This window comes from Hippoglossus stenolepis, chromosome 6 (assembly GCF_022539355.2).
Source record: "Hippoglossus stenolepis isolate QCI-W04-F060 chromosome 6, HSTE1.2, whole genome shotgun sequence".
NCBI lineage: Eukaryota > Metazoa > Chordata > Actinopteri > Pleuronectiformes > Pleuronectidae > Hippoglossus > Hippoglossus stenolepis.
This window is the reverse complement of record NC_061488.1, coordinates 16,539,000-16,558,153: the sequence shown is the minus strand read 5'-3', so window position 1 is coordinate 16,558,153 and position 19,154 is coordinate 16,539,000. Positions and strand designations below refer to the sequence as shown.

Sequence of the window (19,154 nt, the reverse complement as noted above, 5' to 3'; positions counted from 1 at the left end):
GGCCCTTATTGGCCAAGAGAAACAGGAAACCTCGCAGCACCTGCCTTAGGAAGTGAAATCAAAGCCTTCTTTGAGACGAGCCTGCTGCTGCTCCACATCCTGCACCTGTGACTGTTGGCAACATCGACTTTCCTACAAGAAAGCACTCACTGTCACTTAGTAAAAAGGATCCATTCACAGCAGAAAATCACGTTTGCCCCATTACTTGCCATTTAAAACCTATGTATGGACACGTTTAATGAACAGGGATGGTCCGTGCACTTTGCAGTTATATTACAATAAAGAAACGTACACGGAGAAGCACTGGCATGCCTCCATCCGATGACAGCCATATTAATGACCAGCCTACTCGGGCTCGGCCCAAGCCTCCAAGAATTATTACCAGATTAAACAAGAGGGAACCACCTGGGAACCACACAGAGCCGAGACTAATGTGTGTGGAGCTGCAGATGGAGGACGACATAGAGAGGAAACTACTCGACAGTCTTTAATTTCTATGAATATGTTTTGTGTAATTTGAATATTTTAAACTTTTTCGATTATACCAATTCCCTGCTTGTTTAAACTGTGAAACAATGGCTGTCTTTGTGTGCTTGACATGCAGATACAGACGCTAAAAGCTACCCCCTGCTTATGTAAGTAGAAGAGGAGCAGTTCAAAACCCATGCAGAACAAACATGCACCATCTAAAGTCCAACCAGCCCTGTGTTACAACAAAAGCACCTGCCTGTTCCATACACCCTCTCCTGACACACTCTCTAAAATCTGCATAAGTGTTTTTTCTTTTTTGGCCCAATACACAAAACCTCTTCTACTTACAAAAGCTCTTGTGTGTCTAAGTAGTTTAATGTGAACATCTACTACTGTAGTGAGCTGAAAGCCTTTGTCTGTGATCATACTCCACGATCCGCTATCACAATCACATGGTTAAACTTAATCAATACTGCACTTTGTTATTTTTGTAAACTTCAATCCCATTGTAAACTGAACGACAAAGCAGGGTATGCATTGGGGCATGGATAGCCTGTGATTGACAGCTAGGGCCATCCAGTGGGTGCAGGTGAAGGTGGGCGTGCCAGTTCACCCTCCACTCCAAACTCCTGGCTCCAAAAAAACCAAGACGGCACTGGCCAAAGTTTCAAACTCTAGTCTTAAAAACAACAGTACACAAAACAATGGGTGATGTCAGGGGGGGATTCCACTTCCTCATAATAAGCTGCTTGTAAAGATGCTTATCTCTGGTTAAATAATAACCCTTGTTATCTGGTGTCCTCTAAAACAAAAGAAAAGAGAGTGTGCCGACAACACACGTCTTTGAGGAATCAATGTCCACATCACTTGCAAATTTTACACTATTCAGCAAATTTGTGTTTAAGCAAAAACTGCTGTCCAAACAGTTTGGATGTACATTCAACACCAGACAACTGGATCACAAAGATAGAGCCACTTATCAACACCCTTCAGATAACGATTCTTTACATTAATGAATGGGCCCACGCCACAATGTCACCTCTACATATAACTTCAGTCCTACAGAGGAAGGCCCACGCTTTTAGCCTGCTCTTAACATAATTATTTGGGGAGAGAACAAAAGGGACATCGGCTCATTGGAGGAAGTCCATTGTTCACGGTCTGGGATTTAAAATCTGCCAGCTGAATAATGAAGTAGGAGCCTCGGAGCTGCTCGCTGAGCTCGTCACCTCACTTCCTCAGTAAAACTAACTCCTGGGTTGTACTGGGTTGATATGCGAACTGGTAGAGTTTAATGGTCCTTCACTGTAGAGCAGGTAATGTTACTTTAAAGTTACAGTATTATAATGAGAGTCAGTCAATGTTTTAACCTGAATCTCCACAATGATATTCGACCCTTCTTATAGATCTATTCACAACCTATAGTCATTTAAAATACTATACAGCAGTATTGTGTCAGAAATCCACTGTGCATTTTAATTTATTTTAAAAAAAATGTATCGTCATAACTACACAAAACCTTTACACATAGTTTTTACCTGGCATGTATAAGCTTACAGTGTCAATGTGGGCTCCACATATGTAAAAATTGCCCTGAGGCTTGATTTGTCAGACTAACCGATCACTTCCGAAGACATTCGTGGTCTGGCCTTTCTATCAAATAAATCACAACGCAGAGATTTTGTGTGTGTGTGTGTGTGTGTGTGTGTGTGTGTGTGTGTGTGTGTGTGTGTGTGTGTGTGTGTGTGTGTGTGTGTGTGTGTGTGTGTGTGTGTGTGTGTGAGGTGCAGCTATTACTCATGCTGAGGGGACATGTAGTTAGTTAGTGAGGTCTCAAGGAAATCAATGTAAGTCAATGTAATGTCTAAAGCAATGGAAACAAAACTGTTTGTGTGTGTGTGTGTGTGTGTGTGTGTGTGTGTGTGTGTGTGTGTGTGTGTGTGTGTGTGTGCAACAAATGTAACAACACTAACAGACAAAAGCAACAAAGAGAACTGTGATCCAGATTTTAACAATGGTACAGGTACAATGTTCCTCTAATGACAGAAGTATCCTTGATTACCACTAGAGGCCACTGTGATCCAAACACGTGTTCTCACCCGAGACCATTCAATTAGAACTGATGGAGGTGCCTTAAATTACTGTTATGATGAAGCTACATACAGGATTGAGGTAATACATAAAAAACTGTAGTAAAGGGCAGAGCTGCGTTGTTAGTCAGTGTACTGTGAAATGACAGTAAACAGACTGTGCTTTGATGATACATACTGTGGCTGTCTGCTGCGTTCATTCGAGCTCTGGATTGACTGGAAGTCGCTCAGTTGATAGTAATTACCCAAAGAGGAAGCAGCTAATTAAAAATAGCAGAGGCGGCCAACTTTACTTAGAAATTTAATTGAACCCAACTTTGATAAGAAAGTCCAAACAGGAGTTGGGTAAACTTATTAACACCTGTCGACAACAAGCCATCTGTTATATATCCAAACTGTGGTTCATTTGCTCATTAAGTCTTCAGAGATGAGGCTATATCCCTACTACTACATTTTCAACTGAAAATGCATTAGCTCTACTACGGATAAACCCGGCGTCAACACTACTGCAGAATTTTAAAGCCACTAAAACGGAGAAGTTAAGAATGCTGCTGGCCTCATTTTAGTTTGAAAACTCTGCGGAGTCTGGACGTGGCAAAAACAATGTTTGGAAACATTGCCGTAAACACTCTTGCCTATTGGATGTTTTGGGTCACAATTTAGCCTTTGCTGATTCGTCAGGCTCATATCACGTGACCCCCTTCCAGAAGAAAACAACCAGCATTATCCTCGGTTAACAGCTGTTTACATTTTACAGTGATACAACTGCTGCCACACGGGTCCAGAGGGACATGCATGTGTGAGTGGTCACATGATGTGCATGTTAGTATAGACAGGGATTAAAACTAATAATGAGCCAAATCACTTGTGTCGACAGAGGTTGTTTTAGTTTGAAAACGACATTTTCAAATGTAATGTTGCTGTATGGATGTAGCCTCAGTATCACAGTCATCTGTGTATTTAAAGGTAAGGGGGATGAAATCACTGCGGGCAGTAGTTACTGGGTTGAACTGCTTGTCCTCGAGCAACATAATAAAACCTGCAATTGTGAGTGGGCAATTATGTGCCTGTTAGCACGATCACAATTACAGTGCTAACAGGCAGATGTCTGGCACATTGTGGGTGTGAGCTCATGCTTTAACACTGAAACAGTGTGAGCATCACAATGCAAACAAAGGCAGAGGAAGAGACAGAGGAAACAGACTGAGAAGTATTGTTTGTCTCTGCGTCCTCCATTTTGTATTCAGAGACACGCAGAAATCTGCCGCAAACCATTTGAACCGAGGTGCGAGTGGCGGCACAGATTCTGTGGACCGTCCCCAAAGTAAACAGGTATTATCTCAAGCGGCAGAGACCAAAGGAGGGAATGATGCATTTCTTTCACGCAACTGCATCACTCCAAATTTTTCCTTTTTTCTTTTTCAATCCAAAGCAGAACCACAGGAAAATAAATAAATATAAACTAAAAACACAAAGCTACTCTGCTTCACAATAATTGTTGGTAGCACTTCAATAATAAAAGCCCCCGGGGCACTTCATTCAGTTCTCCAAACATTGGGAAAAACACTTTGTCAGAGTGTTTGGTTGGATGTTCACAATATGCCAGCCTTGTGAAAACTGGGGGAAATCAAACAGAGTCGACATCTCGTCTCCAATCAGTTGGAAACATATGGAAATTGCTTTAGTTAATGAGGTATTCTCCAGAACATTTGGCCTATGTGCTTTTTTCTTCAGAGGCCACTTTAAAATCCAACTTTTTCTAACTTCAACAGCTAATGACTATTTTTTTTTGCTGGATGAGGAAAGTTTCAGGAAAAATAGATGACCACAAATCTGTTTCTGTCTTAGACCTACGCTGGGTCAGAGACCAGAGTAGCTGCATCAAGACGGGCAGAAATATGGGCCCCTATACATCAACCTTCATGTTAACCTCACCCCTAACAATCTAACCCACAGATCTAAGGGTACATTCATCCATGTCCACACAACAGTTTTAGCTACATACAGTGTCAGTAATAATTTCCATCCATACTAACACACATGACCATTCACATGCACTGGGCATGTGTTGGCAAGACCAGGAAGTTATTTGCTTGGACTGACGACAAGTACTGTACCTTTAAGTGAGTGTTTGAAATGTTTTAAATGCTGGTAGTCGAGTCGTGACTGATGAGAACCAAACAGGAAAGCAAGCATGTTAAAAGATGGGAGCTCCAGCCAATGGAATTACAGATGAAACCCCATGAAGATTAGTAAAACTTTCTCTCAAGTGAACCTAACACCAATCCCATTGTGATACTATGAAAGCACTGCACATTTAATAAACGTATCATAAAGTTTAGAAATATAGTTTTTTGCCCGTCCAGACAACAGCAGCAGCATTTCCAAACTTCTAACTGGTTTTAGGTGCTAGAAAACTAAAACGTAGCAATGTGGATGTAGCCTAACTCTTTATGCACTTTGAGTCCAAGGCTACTGAGTCATGATACCAAAAGGCCAAATAATGTATTACAAAACACACTAAATGGTATCTTTCAAAAAGGGAAAATATATGAAATTCACAGGTAAATAAATATACAGTAATAACTAATATTGACAGGTTTGAGTTTCAAAACCGACCTGTGAGAGCAGATGACGCAGTTACCAGCAGGGTACCAGTCGACCGAATACTACAAGACTTTATGCTTTTGCTGTTGGCTTGATTAACTGTATCTGAAACCTCCTTTCTGATGGCCGACTCACACTTGAAACATACCTTAACCTGCAGAACCTTTTTCTACATCTGTAACAGCCCTAAAAGTGTTTCACCTATATTCTCTTGTACAATAAAATAAAAAGCTAATTTATAAGCACTAGCTTTCGGCTTTTTTATGTCATCACCTAAAAGGCCTTTTATTACTAATAGTTTGCTTTTCATAAAACATTTGCTCGTTGCCTCAATACCTTTTTAAATTGTCTCTTCATGTCCCCCCTGTAGCAGCCCATTAAGATGTTAATATACACAGAAAAACTGTCTTGGCTTTAATGGTGTCAAAATATTCATTGAGTTACATGTACATTGGCCAGATGTCCTTATCAAAATATACCCACACACTGTCCACATATAAGCCTCGGCAGCCTGGAACATTAACACATTTGATGGAAACGGCTAGAAAAACAACACAAACAAGACAGCGAGACAAAATGGGACGACAGATGTCTTCAGCTTGGAAACAACTGTGACAAAATTCACTGCTTGCCACCCACCGCAGTATAAGAGCTAAACGCTAACCAATTCTGTTGCTGGCCCTTCATTGCTTTTCTTAAAAAATAGCGAACCACAGTGTCGGAGAGATGAAGAGCGACAACCGAGGAATAACAAAAGAGCTGGGAAGCAGCTGCTGTACGGGGAGGTCATGTGGAAAAGAACAATAAAAAATATTAATAATTCAGGAATCCGGCTACTTTCGCCACAGAATGCAAATATATTTTTTTCCACGGGTCACTCTGTGGTCAAAAGCTTTACCTAAACGTCAACTTCTGCTCCACTGCTCATATAAGAACAGCTTTAAGAGCAAAATAATGAAAAGCAACGGGAAACAGAAGGAAACTTAAACACGACAACAGCCAATTTCCTGTTGTCCTCCCACGTACCCCGTCTTAATTGCAGACACGGTCCACCCTGCTTAATGTTTCTGAACCTTATAAGCCAAGCAAAGTCTCCCTGTATAAAGCTTTCATTAACCACTGATTACTGTCAGTGCCTGCTGGGGCTGGTAAGCTGTGGCCTTCATTAACAGGCCTGAGTCATACAAATGACTGTACCGGCCTGGGCTGTGTGCGGATTGAAGTATTTTTTTGTGCTTTATTCCGCTCTGCTCCAATCTGTTAGGTTTTTTTTTTTGTTCTGCGAGTCTCGAGTGCAACTAAATCCCCTGACAGCGTGTCATGCATTTGTCTGATTCCAAAATGGTGGTTTTCGTACTCTGCCTCTTTCCATGGGCCGATAAGACTTTGAAAAGGATGATTCACCACCGCAGTGATGACAACCCCGCTTGATGGTCTGGAATCCACTGTGCACTGTCTGGCTGAAGTTCTTCATTACTTTACTCCATGTACGGTGTCTGTGAGGGCACGTGCAACAGAGAGGAACCAGTGCTGCACATTGGTATTTCACCAGTTCTGAAAAAGATCATTAAGGCCATTTCGAATGTTAGGCCTCACATCTCCGAGGGGCTCTCTTTGGCTAATTTGCTCATTTATATTTTTAAACAAGAGTTTACCTCTATTTAAACAGTAAAACAAATAAAGAAGCTTAAACAATAGCTTTTTCCCCATTTTAATTTAATCCACATAATGAATTGTCCTTTCTGTGACCAAACAATAAAACATCCACTAATCAGCCTGCTCAGGAGAAAAAGCATTGATTTTAAAGTTCAAACAAAGGCAGCATGTAATCCTTAATAGGCGGCTTACTATTAAGGGTTACATGCTCTCTGAATAAATAATAATGAATTACAGTGACTCTATCATGCTTGTTTTCCCAAGTGTGTCCTACAGTTTTTTTGCATAATTACAAAATGTCTGCTAAAAAATGTCTGCCAAGTTACAAAGGCCAAAGTCTGCAGCAAACGGAGAAGAAAACACTGCTCATGAAGGGGCTGAAAAAAACCGTTTCCATTTCTGGCTCTGTTACCATGAAGCACCAGCACCTACATCACCAAGTAACATGTACTATGTCAGCCTACCAGCTAGTTTGGCTTGAATTAATACGGCAGAACCAATCTCATTGTTACTGTCGGGAGAACGGTGTTTACAGCTGATCAGGAAGTCTCTAAGCAGTTGTCAAATTAAAAAAAGAGTGGATCAGCGGTCCAATCGCAGCAGACCTTTTGGGAGGTGGACTAATGTTGCATTCAACCAAACGCAAAGAATGAATTTTTGCCCAGGTAAGTTTCATTCTCAATGCTGATTGGCTTGCGCTCATTCTTATCATGCAAATGTTTAAGTTTAGATCTGAGCCCGAATTTCCAATCATATGTAGGTAATCTCATCACTTTCAAATTCATTTGGATTTGGTGTGAGAGTTTTGAATAAGATTGTTAAACAGAGGCGTTGCTGAAATTTAGTGTATGAGATGTTGCAGCATATTCTTGTAGACGCCAATATCTAAATTATAAACCTGTCAATTGCCAAAATAGGAGCACTTTAAAATGACACAACATTTTAATGTTTACCCCAAAGTACAAGTCCCTTCAATGCATTGTTCCAACTCATATATATTCAAGGTGTGAGGTCCTGCAGGGCATTGCTGTCTAGATTGTCTTCATGTTTATAGGTGTAACTTCAGTCTTAGTCTCAAAGTCTGATTTATAAGAATCCCCCAGAGGTTTTAAGGATAAAATACATATATATGTACGATATATATATATATATATATATATATACATAAGAAATGTACCAAAACACTGCGCTGAAAGTTTGAGGTTAAGCCAATAAAAACACCTTAATGTTTAGAGTGTTTCTAAAATGACATCTGACGTCAATACAGCAGCAGCTACAGTGAATCGTCTACAGTACATTGTGCTGTTTGTACATCAGGGCTCATATTTTTTAGTCAGTGTCCTCTCTCACCCCCAGATCCCACTTCATCTCTGGAGCGGAATACATGCTAATGGCCTGTAATGCAGCTGATGGGCAGCATTATCCACACTGTTACACACACTAATGTTAACATTATGGTGACATGGGAAAAAAAAGGCCCGGGTTTGAAACCCTCTGGAACAAAATGAAGGCAGGTTTTCTCTCAGCGTGCGTGAAGGGTGGCAAACATAAAAAACACTCGGCAGCTGAGAGCAAAATGATCACAGAATGAGTTGAACAGGAAGTTGGGTTTTTTGCCACTTCACTTTGCATACTTTCAAGATTTCCATTTGTTCCCCAACAGGGTAAACCCAGTCACATCATATCCAAGCTTTGTTAACACATTTGTTAACATGCTTACACGTTAACAGGCTACAATAGGTGGAGGTATTGTCTTACGCTGCTTTCAGACATGCACTGAACTCCAAATCATCTTTTGAATTGATCCAGAGGGAGTGCATGTGAGAACACAAATTCACAGAGAGTGGATGTTTCTAACACACAACGGATGCAAAAACAATAAAGACAGAAAAAAGAATCAAAAATTCTCAGTAAGAAAAAACAAGTGTTTTACACAAGTTTACAGATTCCGACAAAGATGTCACATTGGAAAGAGAATGACATTTGAGAGCTTTTGGTGATGAGGGCCAACGCCAGTGTCAATGTGCTGTAAACAAAAACATGTGATCTCCATAGTGTAATTACCATGTTGTGCCCCGCAGCCTGCATGTTGCCCCGCCCCTCACCTGAATGCACGAAGATTTTGCTGCTGTCAATGCGTCTGACAGAAGAATCAGAAAATTACTGAGTTCAATTCTATTGAGAGTATTGTACAGTCTTGCACATGGCGTTTGTTTTTGGAATGTGTTAACTTTACAAAGTGATTACATCCTTAATCTTTCCCTTTCATTTTTTTTTTTTGGGGGGGGGGGATTATTGCTTTCAATTAGCATTGTCCATGACAAATAAAACAATAAAAATGTACACTAATTAGTCAGAGTACCTCTTTGAGATTTGCTTTATTTAAAAGGTAGGAAATGTTTCTGTGCTGTTTTTCTGGAAATATCCTGTCTAAAGTCACCGGAGTATTTGGAAGGGGAAAGGGCAAATCATAAAAATAGACTCAGTGTTCTCACTGTGCTCAAGAGAAACGGCTCTTATGTTCTTCTTGACATTTTTCTTACTTACTTTACTTACTTATTTGACAAGTGAAAGTAAATACAAAGAAAGAAATGTTGAGAAAGAGGAGCAGAAACCTTTCAGCAGAACTACTTATTAATACATATATTATTAAAATCCTGTCTTATTCCTGCCACAGTTCAGAAACTATTCTGAAAGACAGAAACTATATGACCCACTACTCCTCTGCAGAATAGTCCCATTGCCTTCTCTCTCTCTTGCAGCATCAACCAATATTTTTATTTGATGATACGAGTGAAAGACGCTCCTTCCTCACCTTGCAGAGCCTCCTTGGCTCGGTCCAGCTCCTGCTCCTTCTGAGTCAGCTGCACGCGTAGCTCGGTGGCGGAGAGCACGTCGGCCGAGCATCCTCCCTGGGTCTCCTCCAGGTCTTTACTCAACATGTCCTTCATCTGCCGCAGCAGGTGCACCTCCTCCTGGAGCTGAGCCACCTCCTCGCGCAGCAGGACTATAACAACAGAGAGGGGGAAAAAAGCTTTAAGTGGCTGACGACATAATATATGTTCTTAGTAAAAAACATGTGTGCTCGGTAACTTCAAACACTCGGAATCACTTTTTTCGAGCAAAGTAGAAAAGTAATTCCAGTAGCTACACATTGGTTGTATGCACACTGGAATCCAATCTCACAGAGGTGGACTAGAGTAGCTGCAGAACTTATGGAATAAAAAATTTATGTAAAAGTGACACATGTAAGTTTTCTCTGCTGCCAAACTTTGTTTCTGGCCAGGTCGTGATGGTGGCTTGCTAAGACCTTCAGCCATTGTTGCTTTTACAATATGTCCTCGATCAGCACTACTCTTTCTTGGCCGACTGGACAGTGACTTGCCATCCGAAAGTACCAAAATGGGGAGATTGGGCCAGGTAGCTGGTTAAGATGCCAATCTCCTGTCCCCTCTCCGACACCACCGGGGCGTGGATTGTTGATTTCGCCAGCAGCAGCAATCTAAGGAACCTAGTGTACTGTGCATCTGTTTGCAACCCTCAGCTCAGGGGAATGAAAAAGTTTATTTAAGAGATTCCAGATGACCTCAGACTGGATAAACCCAAACAGGTACTCCTGGATAGTGTTTAATCTCAGCTCTTCTAAAGTAAAAGTCTCACTTTTCCCAATGAACTAAACCAGCACAGACTCTGGCTTGAGTTGTCTGCGAACAGTGATGCTGAATACTGTGTCACTTGTAGGAAGTTTAGACCTTTTGCATCATTGGATTGACCATTTACAATAAAAGGCTTCAGAGACTGGAAACATGCTCCTAAGTACTATTAAGTGTACGGGAAACTTTGGCTGTCTTAAAGCAGAAATAATATGGGCTCCCACTGTGACATTTTGGAAACCCTGGGTAATAAGGATCTATCTTTCACAGTCACCCTTGGAATGAAGGGCACAGTCTGGCAGTGGGTATTTTTATCAACGTTAGAATATGCACGTAAAAAAGAATCTGAGCTGGCAAAACTGACCTTTGGATTCCTGAGAATCCAACCAACGTAAGTCATGACATTCAAGATGGAATAATGGAGCCGATGAGCAAACTGGTTACAGAGCTTATTGTTGAGGAAATAGGCGACTCTTTTCACACAGTCAAATAAGGATGTAACATAAGACCCACCAAACAGCTGTGGTTTCACAGATGCACTGATACGTTTACTCAGGAAATGGGGCGCTGCTTTGGAGAGCAAAACAGTACATTCATGGAATTCATCGTGTCACTCAGCCAGGACCGCAGCATCTTCCTGGCCCCACTGAACCACTCTCTGGAAACACTCTCATTGATTCCGAGCTCACTGTTGCCCAACAGCTCATTCTCACACACCTCCACAGGATGGGAAATGGACATTGAAAACATGATTCAGTCATTTCGACAGGGCCCTGAAGCAAAGCCACGTGTCCTCACAGGATTTCAGGTTGCCCAAACCTTTGGAGTGTCCAATAGCTTGAGGTGAAAAGTCTTTTTCCAAAGAAAAATGTGTTCACTAAGCAGAGAAGAAGCAAGTCAAATCCCCTGAAAACTCATTTTCGGGGTCTTTTTGAGGAGGACCCGACTAGGAAATGGAAGACAGAGTTGAAAGACAGTTTACTGATGAGATCCGACTTATCTGTGAAACAGTGTCTGCAGCCTTTTGAGGCTCAGTCTGAAACACTGTAGCATCGTAAGTAGGCCACGATCATATTAGCTGCATTATTCTCGTGTAAGTTGTTTTCCTGAACTCTTTCCCGAATACACTTCCAGCTCTAGGTAGGTGGTTAAAAATATTTCTTCTTTGTCACTGTATGTTTGCCAATTTGGAATCAGATATGTGCGAGAATAGAATTCAAGAGTCAAGAAGAAATCTATTGTCATTGTGCAGGCACAACGAAATTAGGAAAGTGTCATCCCCAAATCAAGCTGTACTAATTTAAAAAATATAGAAATATAAAAAATAAGTTATAATGAAATTTGCATACAAGCAAAAAAAGTATAAAATGTAGTCCTTCAATAAATTATAAGTAAAGACAATTTGAGGTAACGAGGTTGCATACAATAGCCGTAAAGTGACTGATGTAGATGAGAATGATGAATAATATAAATAGTATGTGTATTTAAGTGATATGATATGATAGTATGAACTACTATGATATAAATGATAAATAAATGTTGCAGTCTATTCCCTTGACTGTCATTTTAGTGATTAATTGCAATAATAACTAAAAACTGACCAAGGCCTCAGAGTCAGACTGGTGTGTGTATGTTGCGTGTACAATGTAATATTTATTAATGTTGTAATAATTTGCCATAGTGCATATAATTGACCACATAGTTCAGTTATACTGTTTTCATGTTGACCCTTATTGCTGAAATATACAGAAAATTAGCATATCACTTAATGGTAGTCTTTTAAAATATATATAAGCTATAATTTGTTGTTTCAGCAAAAACTCTCAAAAAAGGCTTTAGCCGTCCAATAAAAATCAAAGGCCCGGGCAGGACGGTTTGTTATTGAGATAAGTAAAGTGCCAAATGACTGTTGGTAATGAGCATCATAAGGTTAGATTGGGTCCAGGAGATGAGAGGAGACAAGATAGTGCTAATATAATTACATTTGTCTTTGAACCTGCTCTGTGTTTTCAGGAATCGTGAGAACAGAAGAGGTTGACTAAAGAGCTCCTGGCTGGTGTTGTTGCAAAGAAGAAAACCATAAAAATGAAAACAGCAGCAGGGAGAAACAGATTTTTTTCTCCACAATTTCAGCCCCTGATAATGTTTCAGTATCAGCGGTGGACGCAGAACCTCATTCGCTTTCTAAACAAGCCACAACAGACAAAATGTCACACTTCAATTTCTCACATTAACCCTCAAAGAAGAAATATTTAATCTAAAAATATGTCTTGTTTTTTTTTTTTTACCCCAGACTGAAGGTGCTTGTCTAGGTGGGGCACATGGAGAGTAATTTAGAAAAGAATAAGTAGAGACATTCTACTCAATTTCATGCATCCTCAGGGCAGCAAGGGGGCGGGGGCTGATGGGAACTGCTCGGGCCCCATCAAGTGCCTCGCATAAATCCCACTTCATACTCTTATATCTCTTCTCCATTATTATTGTGTGAAAAAATAAACTCCATGGGAAATGAATGGGAGAAACGAGGGTTGGGAAACTGAATATGGTAAAATAAGATAACTTAAAGACACTCGACATGTGGAAAATGTATGTGAGCCGACATACAGAGCCAGAGGTAACTGCTTTGCATCCTGATTGGAATCACAGAGGGAGTTTTCTCATATTGACCTTTTTACACAGTCTGTCATCATTATAACATCACGGCACCATTAAGACAACCTGTAAGTGATCAATCAGAATATGTAGCGTTTGGATTCCAGCATTCTCCATTTTAAATGAGGAATAATTGAGCCTGTTTTTGTTGTGTGCTGTAATGATGCAATGCAGAGCTGGGAGCAAACCAAGGTCTTTACAGTGCAACTAATTGCCACAGGAAAACTACATATTTTAAATCTGTGCAGACAGGAATTACAACACATTGTGTGACCCAACAGACTCTGTGACCTGAATGAAGAATATTTTAGAATATAATGTTCCCAAAGCAACAGCAGTACAAACTATGGCCTAAAAGTTTCATAAGATGTTCAACACTACAACAGTGAGAACAAACTCAAAATGGAGGACATGTAGTCGAGCCGTGTTTTACTTACAATTTAGCTCTCATCTGTTTCTGCAACCCCTCCTTTCTTCCTCACCTCTCCCCTCTCACATTTCCCTCCCTTCAACCCGACCAGACCAGGCAGATGGCCGCCCACACCGACTCTGCTTCTGTCAGAGGTCTGTTCCTGTTAAAAAGGAGTGGTCTTCCCGCCACAGTCACCATATGCTTGGGAACTGTTGAGGTTCTCTCTATAACATTATAAGGTGTCCACCTTAAGGGCGTTGAGATAATGTTGTTTTGATTTTCCCAAAGAAATGACACTGAACTGAAACATCTTTCCTCCACTGGAACTGAAATGACCCTTCAAGTCCGGCACACTGTCTCTACGCGGTGCACCTGCTCCTTCAATTGGAGTTCACTGACTAAATGAAAGCAGCTGATGATAAGTGCTACCCACTAAATAATGAAAATGAAATTTAAAAGAGGTTATTAGGATCGAGGGTCGCGAGAAAAACGTCAGCATGTGGAGTGTCATTACACAGAGCTTTCTCTAATGGACCTGATAATAGAACCACATTTTACAGTGCAACTCGAGCAGCAACGCCCTGATTGGAAAACCAACGAGCTGCTTCTGGAAACAACCAACCAAAAGACACAGTTCATTGATGTTTAAAGATTCTAAAATAGTCACATACTGGATTGGATAACTTATTCAGAACGTGTGCATGAATTCATTGTGCACAGGCAGCAGAAAAGGGAGCAATAACTAAGGGCCATGCCATACATACATATATTTATACACGTATAACACTTGGTGTCTCAGTTATGTGTCATAAACACAGACTATATATAAAGATGGATGACAAATCAGCTCCCCAAAAGCCGAAGCATCTTAAATGCCACCTGGTGGCTGGCTGTAGTATAGGTCATAAATCCTGCCTCCTCCATGTTAGTGAGAGAGACAAAAAGTCACAGGACACATCAAATACTTTTTTCTCAAAGATGGTATAATTTCAGAAAGTTGTTATCACACTGAATTTTGTTTAAGTGCAAACAAAGTCTGGTTTTAATTAGTTACTTAATGCTATGAAAACAGGCTAAAACATCATGATTGACAGGTAAGACTGACTCTCGATTGGTCGAATGGATGTATCAGCGGGACCTTGCAAAACACGGCTCTATCCCCCAATCTCTACTGCGCAAACTGTATTTGCAAACGCTCAAGAAGGCAGCATTCCTATCCAGGATATTGTAGCTTCAGTTCTTGATAGCTGGCAGAAGTGGAGCTGCGTCGTCCATCTTTGTAAACACTCTGTGGTAAAAACCCTGAACCGGCCAACATTCAAACCTGTCTGCAGTGAGGACCGGTTAAAGGTTCAGTGTGTATGATTTAGTGCCATCTCATGGGGAAGTCACACATAGCAATAATCCTGGCCTCACACGGTTTGTCCATTCATCATGGCGGACTCTGTGGAGAAGACCTGCTCCCTAAGTAGATCAAGAAATGACACAATAACGAATAAATAATCATGAGTATTCTATTCCATATCTGCCAACACACTGGACCTTTAAATCCCTGCTCTTGACCAGCAACAGGGTCCTAAACATCCACAATGTGATAGGACATGTTAGATCTCTAAATAGGCCACAGTGAGTTATTAGCAGAGAGTGTGAGGTTGAAAAAAAAAACATGTTATTGTCTTCTCCAGCTTTCTGTGGGAGAGCATGGTGCTGGAGCCCTTAGCTACGACTGTCAGACATGGTGGGGGAGGGGCATGAGGACAGCTACCTATTTGTCAATGTCCGCACAGCGTCTAGTTTGGCAAGAAACACGCACTGTAGCTCTGCATTACAAATGACAGTCAGAGTGGACGCTTCCTGGTGTGTTCTATTTCTCCTGCTCTCCCCTCCAGGGCTGCAAAATGCCCATTCCCATTATCTTTGCGAAGGATGCTTTTATGATGTTTTATTTATAATATATTTCATATTGTACAAATAAACCGATCCATTCAAGCCATAGCTTTCTACTTCACATTATATCCCACTGTACTCTGCTGCCAACCGCATTGACCAGGTTTTTCTTTGAAATTCAAGTCCATGAAATGGTTTGTGTTACACATAAAGTGGAGCGAAGCCTTTGGGAAACATCTCAAAGCACATGTATAAAACCTCACACATTTGGAAAGGTCCCAGTGAATGAAGAACTATAACAACTTCATTGAAAAAGCACAGAAAAAGAGCACCTAGACACATATAATATGTAGGCTACTATGGAGGACATTGGCATTGAACATGGACCTTCAGTAGCTCAAGTGAAGGACATAACTCTGAGAGGAAAAGAACAGGTATGAAGCATTTTCAGATTATGTTCATGAAATCATTCACCACAGCAGCCAAATATTGAACACTGGCGGCTGTTTTTTGCTGCACTTCTGCTCAACTGTCGACCAAAAAAACTGTGTGAAGGACTGTGAGCACACAGAAAGTTTGACAACACGGGGCTGTGTTTTATTTGGCAGCCGTGCACTGTGTTGCCATCACAACCGCAGCCCTCGTCGTCTGGTGATGAGACGATGTATCAGGGTCAGATGTTTGCTACCTGTCGGCTGTTCGCTCAAACTTCAGCACCACCTGTTCCCCACTGACTGACAGAGGCAGCAGATGTTGTTTTACTCCTAAGTGACAGCTACCACACAAGTCTGCCGTTTAGTACGACACGTACCGTATTTAAGAATCAAAATTAATATTACTATAACTCAGGATAATGTTGCAACCCTCTGCTGAGCTATGTTGCAAACACAACGTCATACAGGGCAAGAAACACACAAATAGAAATGATTAGACAGGATCTAAACAAGACAACAATTGCAACAAACTATGTCTGTTAAAAATCACTTGTTACAATGAAAATCTGGGACCACAAAGATCGATAAACATGATTATCTTTTAAATCTACAAAAACATACTACTTATCATCCACTTGGTGGCAGCAGAAACAAGTTGCGAACATTATCACCACCTTGCCAGTTGACACAGTGAACTTGTTAGCAAATAGGTTATATACGCATCCAGGAGGCCACCTGATAAATGTTATACTAATAATGCTGTTAGTTCTGAGTTTGAGCTCTCGTGTTTCTGACTGAAATATGTGGCTCTATATCTGTTTAATGTTTCACTCTGTTGACCAGTTGTCGTTTAGCTGTGAGCAGGTAACCTGCAGTGAGTTTTTAGAGTTTTCTCCCTGACAACATCTTACTGCCGTGACTGAAGTCGACACCCACTCATTCACTTTTCTAAACTCACTGAATGTGGAGCTCCATGGAGAGGACTCTGTAGTGGCATTACTCGAGTCCCTTCATCTGCAAAACATTGTTTGGTCCATATTATACTGAGCAAATCTTCCCACATGAATTGATAACTGCTGCTTTTGAGTCACATCTGATGCTTTTTACTCATTTCTTTGTGTGGAACCATTTCACATCACACAGTACACTCTGCTCTCCTTTCATTCAGCACAAGCGCAATACATTATGGAGTGTATTGCTCTTTTACTGACCATCAGCTTCTCCAGATTGATTTTGGGATACAATTAGGCCACGATACAGGGTGTAAAAATTGTCACTTAACATTCAGACAGCACTTGAAAATGGCAAACTCACTATATAGTCGGCTTTAAAGTGAGTCTGCCGCTCACTGTCGCTGAGAAAGTGGTTCAGTGCAGCAGTCTGTTTTAAGCAGGCTGCACAAAGGTCAGGGAGAGAAGTGAGTGAGGGGATCTCAACAATTAATTTCAGTATCATTTACTAACAGGAATTATAGCCAAAGCTTTGACAATACGATTGCAAGTAACACAGAGCATGGTTCTAAAAGAACAGTCTTCACAGTAGATACAGTAAAGCAAACATATAAAACAGTTTCCTAACGATTAAAGTCTTTATTACCTAAAGCTGTCTTTGCTAGTAAAAGCATTAGTGTGGAGTTTGTGTTTTCCTTTACTGTTGACCACAAATACGGAAAATTGTGGACAGTTCCTTGCAGCTGAATAAGTGTCTCTGACTTACGTCTTATGCAACTGGGGCCACAGGCTTTAAACTGAGGATAATGACAACTGATCCCTGTTCCAATTCCCTAAACATGCTCACCTCCAGTTATTATGATCCAATGAAAAATTAAATAGAATCTCCATCCTCTGCCACTGATGTAAATGAGCAGCCGTGCATCAGCAGACATGCACTCGGTACCAGTGAATTATGAATCTGATCAGTGTCATTTCGTATTTAGATAATTTAATGGCTGACTCTGCCGTCCTAAATCATCCCGGAGCCTCTGTGACTGCTTCGGTAAAGTGGAAAATTCATACATTCATTCATGTTCCAAAATATCAGCAATTCTCTGGGGACAAAATATCTGTCACTGTTTCCCTTGAAGGAGAAAATAGAAATCTCTTCAACAATTACAAAGGCATTTTCATAATGCATGTGAAGACTTTTTAGACCTTGAGATTTTAATATTTGTTTTTCTCTAGATTCAAAAAGACCTGTGTCGGGCAGTAACTAGTAATAATATATTTTTTTCCCATTAAAAATAGTTTAATTAATGAAAAGTGTCTATTCCACTGTAATATTTCAGTTACCCCACAAAAAATGCATTTCTCATTAAAACCTTACGTTTGTTGTCATCATCCAGCTGATTTGAACTCCAGCAATCAAATCTAATCTAAAGATTTTAAGAACAATTTCAGCAAAAGCTAAATATTTGTAAAGTTTGAAACCTCCTTCAACTTTTACTAACGAACATCAAACCTCCTGAAACACCTACTACGATATAACACCACAATGCGAAGAACCCGATGAACAACTAAGACCAGATGAAGCTTGAGGCGGGATACGTGGTCGGTGAAATGTTCCTATCTCCATGATTGAGTCTGCATCTTTCAGACAGATCCTTTGGAAATTAAAGGTCAGCTCCAACCAGGTGCCCCCAGGTTTAAAAAAATAAATTGCTTATTTGAAGCCTTAGCTGCACTTATTGGCAAATGCCCTGACCTTCACACAGAGGTGCACAAAATGTACCCGTCGGTTAGGGTGTAACAGGGAAGTTATATGTAGAGTGCAACAAACTACTTTAGGCAGGGAGTGATGAGTCAATAATAACATTACTTAAAAGAGCAATGAGTAATGAAAAGGGTTGGAAATCTTTTTTTTTCTTTTTTCAATACTGGTGCTAAATCCATACTTTTAAAACGCTTGGTGCAAAAAACAATATTTTTCTTTAAAAAAGCAGAAAACGACAATCGACAATAAAAATGACTAAGGCAAATTCAAAGTTTAAATTGAACATGTTAACCGTATATATTTAATTCAAATAAAGTCTCTGCATGGTGCTTCATTAGGTTTGTTGTGTTCCTCGCTCACTTCCGTCTTCTCTCGGTTTAGTGGCGGATCGCAAACAACAAGGTGCATACAGCCGCCAACTCTACAAGCAGTGTAGACCCGGATCCAGGAGGAGCCGCAGCAGCACTTGGCTCATCTCTCTCAGCTATTGCTCAGACACGTCGGTGTCGAAATCCATTCACAGGAAATACAGTCACACTTTCGACTGTTAAGCTTTAAGCATTTTGTCGTTGTGTCAACTTGA

The 19,154-nt window shown here is 40.6% G+C and overlaps 1 protein-coding gene across 4 annotated transcripts in view; it reads right to left on the bottom strand.

Annotated features, from left to right (window-relative positions):
* LOC118111005 (kazrin-like) overlaps positions 1 to 19,154 on the bottom strand; it is a 171,049-nt gene that overhangs the window by 9,125 nt on the left and 142,770 nt on the right. For all 4 annotated transcript variants that reach the window (XM_035159217.2, XM_035159218.2, XM_035159219.2 and 1 more), the window contains exon 5: positions 9,640 to 9,831. In XM_035159217.2, coding sequence (XP_035015108.1) covers positions 9,640 to 9,831 — 192 coding nt within the window. The remainder of the gene's footprint in view (positions 1 to 9,639; positions 9,832 to 19,154) is intronic.